At 36.8% G+C, this 7,180-nt stretch overlaps 1 protein-coding gene across 1 annotated transcript in view; it reads left to right on the forward strand.

Annotated features, from left to right (window-relative positions):
* The first annotated feature begins 2,780 nt into the window (after window positions 1–2,780).
* Window positions 2,781–7,180, forward strand: part of GSDMA (gasdermin A) — a 34,826-nt gene continuing 30,426 nt past the window's right edge. The window contains exons 1-2 of the mRNA XM_015832265.1: window positions 2,781–3,290; window positions 6,355–6,591. Of these exons, the coding sequence (XP_015687751.1) occupies window positions 6,375–6,591 (217 nt within the window). The 5' untranslated portion in view covers window positions 2,781–3,290; window positions 6,355–6,374. The remainder of the gene's footprint in view (window positions 3,291–6,354; window positions 6,592–7,180) is intronic.

Below are 7,180 nucleotides of genomic sequence, written 5' to 3' on the forward strand. Positions count from 1 at the left end.
CAGCTTGCGGGACTGGCCTAAGGGATTTTAAAGGGGTTTTATTTATTTTTAAATTTGACGAGTTTAAATATTTCTTTTTAATCAATTTTAATAGGTGTATAATGTGTGTGTTTTTTATCTGATTGTTAGCCGCCCTGAGTCCGTAAGGAGAAGGGCGGGATATAAATGTAATTAATAAATAAATAAATAAATAAATAAACTAGCAGCACTCAGGTTGCTGGCTCTTTGGGGCTCCTCCAGTTGATCTCACCTCACTCGCCTTGTGTTGCAATGCCTCATGACTGACCAAGTCCAATGCTGGCTTCCATTCTTAGCACACATGAAAGCAATTAGGTTTTCCCTATCAAAGTGGTACCTAATTATCTACTCACAGTATCGAACTGGCTGGTGGACAGGAGCTAGGGATCAAGTGATGGGAGCTCATTCTGTCTCACTGAGCCAGGCTCAAACCACCAGAGTGCAGACCATTTCTGGCTGGTAGTTCCAGCGTCATTAAGCCACAGCGACACTGCATCCCTTTTTCCAATGCTGAAACTTGCTAGCCATGGTAGAATGTGAATTTTAAAAAGGACTATCCATTAGAATTACACTTAATAATAACCATGAATATGGCTAGCAAAGGGAAGATTTCCCCCCCCCTAAAATCTCCCCTTATTCAGGGCTATTTTTCTCCTCTTGAGAATTGGTACGTGTTATGAAGATCTCTTAATGAGGGATCACATTGTCCATCAGAAAAATTTAATGACTAAATTAGACTTAGATCAGTGACACTATTATGAAATTATTTTTTTTATTAATTTAACCTATTCAATTTTAAAGGATTACAGAAAGGAATCACCAAAAATATGACTTTGGTTAGGCTCAACTACATTATGGAGGAACTGCACTCAGCTATAAATATGTTCTCACTCACTTTTCAAATGCAGAATTTTCTTGAAACTCTTAAGGAAAAGCAATTTCTTGAACATTTCAATAAAAATCTGATACTCTTAAGAGAAAGAGAAAGAGAGCAAGGGAGAAGAAGGAAGAGAGAGAAAGACTTATCATCATCTCAAAGAATGCCTAGAATCATCTCTGCCATAAATTTGGATAAAACAATGAGAAGTAAAGGAAGTGTCCCATACATTATGAAATCTATGCAGTTATTCTCTATTCTGTGTAAATCCAACGCTAAAGTAGTTATATGCAAGAATCCTCCTCTGATCCCTTCATAGTAATCAAGTCAAGAGAGAGATGCAGTCAATGTACATGAGTATAGGATTTTAATTACATACTCTTTTTTTAAAAAAAAGTGCAATTTTTTTGTTCAAGTCCTATTCCACAAATCTTGGATTTACAGATGTGACGCAGCTATTATTGTCTCCGGCATACACTTCTTTTTTCTAATTTTGTAATTATTCTGGCCAAATATTTCTCACCGTTGTGAGATGGGACACATATAAAAGGCTTGCAGTAGTTTTAAACCCCAAAGAATCTCTAAAACTTCCCCAGAAACAAGGAGGGGGAAAAGGAAACTTCTTGACCCCAACCACCACAATCTTTCCACTATCAGGAAATAAGTTTGGCTCTGTCTACTCAAAGAATGTTTGTCCCTGTTGTAAACAATATGCCTTATAATGTTATTTTGTTTCATGAACCAAAATGGAACAGTAGCTTCAAACAAATTCCATAACCTTTAATGGAATAGCTTTAGGTGCATAAATGAGTCCCAAAATATGACTTCATGATCAGTATTATAAGCAGCAAAAGCCCTATTATGCCATTTATGTCCTGATGAAGACCTTTATTATAGTATAGCAATTTTTTCACAATTTAGACTGAATATAACTATTATAGTAAAAACATGTATGTTGGTGGAAATGTAGTAGAAATAACCACAATTGTTCTAAGTGAGAATCTGTTTCATTTCCTGGCAATTGCCTGTCAAAAATCATGGTATAATAATAATATAAAGGAAAATCCAGGCTCCATATCAGTAACTGACATCCAGGCCAAATATTAAGCTGTAAACCAAGGTTAGTACCTTTGCCTGGCAAGCCAATCTGAGACACAACCAAAAAAAGTGCACCATTTCATTTCATTTCATTTCTAATTGCTATGGCTGCTGTTCCCTCAAGTTTGTTAATAGTTGTATTTAATCACAACATAAACATTCCTAGCAAACTCTCTTTTCTGCTGTCTTTCCATGAAATTGTCTTTTCTAATCCCAATCTTGTTCTGGTTATTTTTTCCCCCCTTGGTTGTACACTGTCCAAAATCTTACAACTGGGGCAACTTGTAAAGGCTGTAGATACATGCATAAAATGAAAGACAAAGAGGTTTCTTTTACTTGTAAAGTACTCTTGAAAATGCTGTTTTTCCCTAATACATACATTTGGACATTAGTTCCTGCCATTTTATCAGGAAAGAATTTGGCAAAAGCTTGAAGCCTGCTGAAGGTTTGGTGCTTGAGATAATATATAAAAATGACAGCCACCCAGATTGAGACCACACAGTAAATTTAAGACTTCAGTTTAAAAGGGTTCCGTGATGAGAGCAAAACGGTGGTAAGGAAGAAATATTCACCTTCTATGCAAAGTTATTCTTCTCATTCTATTATTTTAAATCTTATGTTTTTCAATCTTAGCAGATTCAATCTTAGCAATCTTCAACTCCCAGAGTATTTGAACGTCCCTTTAAATGTGTTCCTTTGGATCTTTGAATCATCCCAGGGCGGGGCAGAGGATTTCGAAATCGCTCTCTGCCCTATGACTTACTGCTCTTCCGGCCACAACATTAAAAAACGAACAAAAAATAGTGCACGTCTCCTACAGCTGTCTCTGCATGACAGTGAAAAGGGGAAAGCCCGCCGATGCAATATTTTCGCTTTTCCACCGATGGAATTTCTCAATTTAAGAAACGGCATTACCGATAGAAGGAACAACTCCTTCTCTAACAATTCCCACCCTTCCCCGAGCAAATCACTCCCATCACCAGCCGCCCCGTCTCTTGATCAGTGTAACAAGCAGCTACTCAAAAGTAAGCTTGTTGATTTCAGCGAACCTTACTTCCGCGTAAGGTAGAACAGCGCACCATTTTCTAAGACCCCAAAAAATATAAGATTTAATTGTCGGTTTCCTTAAAAGAAGAATAAGAAAGTAAAATAAAACCATTCTGATGCAAGCAGAATTTAGAGGAAGCTCCCTATTTCCCCTGCATATTTAACTTCTGCATTTCTATAGGCCAAAGATTGAGTTTCGCTAGAGATCTCTTTTACAGCTGTACGGAGCGCCGTTTAAGCATAGGCAAAGGTAAGAAAAATTAAGATTTATTTTTTTTACTTAAAGTTTGCTGGGTGGGGGACAGTTGAATATTATTCTTCCAATTAAGCAAACTTTCCAGGGACAGGAATGAAGCGGGGTTATTTTATTGCAGAAATTGTAAATACAGTGTCATGCATTTTTTAAACTAACTCAACCCGAAAAGATGACGCAAAATAAAATGTGGAACTAAAGATAGTAACTAATGTTTGTAAATTGCTAATTGGGTAAATTGCTCCAAATCAGGTAAAAGTGATTTTTCTTTGGGTAAAGACACACAAACACATTAACCAATCTCAATAGGGACATTTTGCGAAGTGATTTTGGGCAATGAAGGAAAATAAGAAGTACCGGTGTGTACAATATTAGATTCTTCATCTTTTTTAAAAAACTTTTTTAAAGTATCAGCTATGACAAGGGATGTAAAACATTCAGACTTCATGTTGTAAATGTGGTAGATGATGGTGATTTGACACAAAAATCCATTTTCCCCAGTCAGGGAGCCTAAAATTAAACACATGTTGCTGTTGTTTTGATCCAATCCCTAAAGCTACTGGAGACTCTGATATTTCCAATTCAGACCAAAGCAATCATTATGAAGTCTGAAACAATCATCCAGTTTCTTTCTCCATCTGTACTTTAACATACTTTTTATAATCAGTAACACATCTGAAACTTCATAGCAGTGTTTCTCAACCTTGGCAACTTTAAGATGGGTCAGATGGACTGGCTGAATATTGGCTGTGTAACTCTGGACTGGTTGAATGTTGGCTGTAAAATTCTGAGTTGAAGTCCACCCATCTCAAAGTTGCCATGGTTGAGAAACACTGCTTTATAGCGTGATTCAATGAGAAAAATAAAAAAGAGAATGAAGCAGACTTGACTGCCTAAATACTTATTAGAATAGAGACGTATTTTTTTTCACAGGGAATTCCAGAAACTTTCAAGTTAAAGACATTTCATTCAACTGCTCTTGCTAACGTTCCCATTTTAGTTTAGGGATATTTAGAGGAAGGGACTAGAAGTGTGCCCACCCTACCTAATCTGGTAGAATGGGAATGGTAGTTCCCAAGATAGCTAAGCCTTCTGGTCATATGGGGCTTTAAAGGTGATTATCAGCACCTTGAATTGCACTTGGGGGGAAAAATGAAAGCCAGTACAGTTTGCACAAGAGGTGTTACATGGACAAACCTAATGCCCCTCATTACTGTGTACACTGCTATATTCTGAATCAGTGGCAGTTTCTGGTAGTCTTCAAGGGTAGCCCTGTGTAGAGTAATCCAGACCGGAGGTGACCAAGGCATGATTGACTTTGAGCAAGACCTCAGTGAGGCTGGCTATTACAGTCAGAGGTCTTTTGCATGGTAGTCATAAAGCAGTCACCAAATGTCAGACACAATTTTATTTTTCACTGCAGTTGTAAAGCAAAAGCCATGGCTGCTAAGGGAACCCATTATTCACTGGGGGAGGGTTTGCCAGAAACTGGAAGTAAATGTTGATTTTTGGCAGAAATATCATAAATCTTGATTACATGACCGTGGGGTGCTACAAATGGCAGTAAATGCAGGCCAGTTGCCAAGTGCTTGAAATCTGGTCACATTACCTGGGAGAAGGACTGATATCAGAAACTGAATTGTCCCTTTTCCATGGTCTGTCATAACATTGAATGGTTGCTAAGGACTGGTATTAAGTAGAGAGCTACTTGTACTTCCATATCCTTAGTTTGTCTTTTTAACTGAATCTCTGATTAACTTATGATGCTGGGTTGCTCAGACTAGAAGTCCTTGATTTGTTAATATCAGACTCTAACATTTCAGAAGTTATAGAACTATGTTATCCAACAAGATGCAGCAAGATGCAATTCAGTGGTGAAAAAAATAAAGTCCTGCACTTAGGCAGGAAAAATCAAATGCAAAGGTATAGAATAGGCAGTACCTGACTCAACAGTAGTAACTGTGAAAAGGATTAGTGTCTTAGTGGACCATCACTTAAGTATGAGCCAGCAGAGTCACTATCATTATAGTGAAATATCATGAGAAGTGATAGTATAGCTTTATATTGACTAGTGAGACCACACTTAGAATGCTGCATCCAGTTCTGATCACCATAATACAAGAAAGAAAAGGAAGGAAGGAAGGAAAAAGAAAGAAAAGGAAGGAAGGAAGGAAGGAAGGAAGGAAGAAAGAAAGAAAGAAAGAAAGAAAGAAAGAAAGAAAGAAAGAAAGAAAGAAAGAAAGAAAGAAAAAAAGAAAGAAAGAAAGGCTGAGACCCTAGAAAGAGTACAGTGAAGAGTAACAAAGATTGTAAGGGATCTGGAAGTTAAATTGTATGATGAACAATCAAGGGAACTAGGTATTTCTATCTACTGAAGAGAAGGACTAAGGGTGACGTGATAGTTGTCTTCAGCACTTGAGGGGCTGCACAGAGAAGAGGGGGGTTGACTTATTCCTGAAAACACCTGAGGACAGGACAAGAGGCAATAGGTGCAAGCTGGTTAAAAAGAGATCCACCTGGAACTAAAGAAAAATTTCCTGTAAGAATAATTAGCTTGCCTTCCAGAGTTGTGGGTGCTCCATTGCTGGAGGTTTTTGAGAAAAGATTGGGCAGCCATTTGCCTTGGGCAGGGGGTTGGACTATAAGACCTTTCCTGATTATATGATTCAGGAAAAACTTTCCCGTACTTACAAACAGCACAAACAGTGGTGAGTTGCGCTGGTGGTTGTTATCCAACAGTACCTGAAGACCTATATATTCTCCAAATAATGCCACCATCCACTAATGGGAAAAACTAATATTGTACCAGATTATTTCAAAGCCATACAAAATAGGCAAATAGCAATATATATTTTAATCCCAGAAAGTGATAAGGTAGCATGAGAAAAGAATTCTCCAACTCATAGGCTGGATTCAATATTAATATAAATCATAATATGTTTGGGTTAAGTTGGGTTGGTGAGAACCCAACCAACTGTAATTTGTTCATTATTAAACCATGGTTTAGCATGATGTATGGACTCAGTTATGATTTTGTTTCTTTCCTCATTCCTTCTCTTAGACAAAATTGCTTCTTCAGATATGTCATTTTATAATGCAACTAAATCTTTGACAAAAATGATAGACTCACAAGGAGATTGGGTTCCTGTACCCAGCTTGATAGACCATAACAATTTTAGGCCCCTTTGCCTGCTTCAAAAGAAGATGAAGACATCATGGTGGCAAAGCTGCTCTTATCACAAAACTGAATACCAATTATATCACATGCTGTTACCAGGAAATGACACTTCAAGTCTAGGTAATCTTCAAGAATCTGTCTCATTCATATATTACTTATGGGATTATCTGTCTGTTGCATTTTGAGAAAAGTATAAAAAAAATGAAGAGTACATTTTTAACACTAACTTTTGTATCACCTGTACTTTCAAGTATGTACTCAAACTGTGTGAACAATTTTGTCTGAGATTTCCAGAGGCTGAAGGATAAGAGAGTCCTTGAGCTCATGTTTATGAATATTAGAATAAACAGCAAAGTTGAAAAAAATAGATTATTCAAAATCCATTTATGCTATCTAAAACAGATTCAGCAAGTATTTTTAGCCTAAGGACTCCTCTTTCTGTTAACAGGGAACTGCGAACTACCCTAGGCTGCTTTGTTCACATGAGGTCTTAATTCTTTTTTTTTTTTTTTTTTTCAACAAAATTTTTATTGGTTTTTATTTATCATGGTGGCAAGGCCATCAATTAATCAAAACAAAATCATACTTATACAATTCAAATTATTTCAATATAATTAACTCAGTTATACATATGAATAATCTATTATTATTTTAATGTATCCTACTTCCCCCTTAAGTCTATACTATTAACTCTATTTCTATACTCCCT

The sequence above is a fragment of the Protobothrops mucrosquamatus genome, unplaced genomic scaffold (assembly GCF_001527695.2).
Source record: "Protobothrops mucrosquamatus isolate PMUCROS unplaced genomic scaffold, P.Mucros_1.0 scaffold1, whole genome shotgun sequence".
In the NCBI taxonomy this organism is placed as follows: domain Eukaryota; kingdom Metazoa; phylum Chordata; class Lepidosauria; order Squamata; family Viperidae; genus Protobothrops; species Protobothrops mucrosquamatus.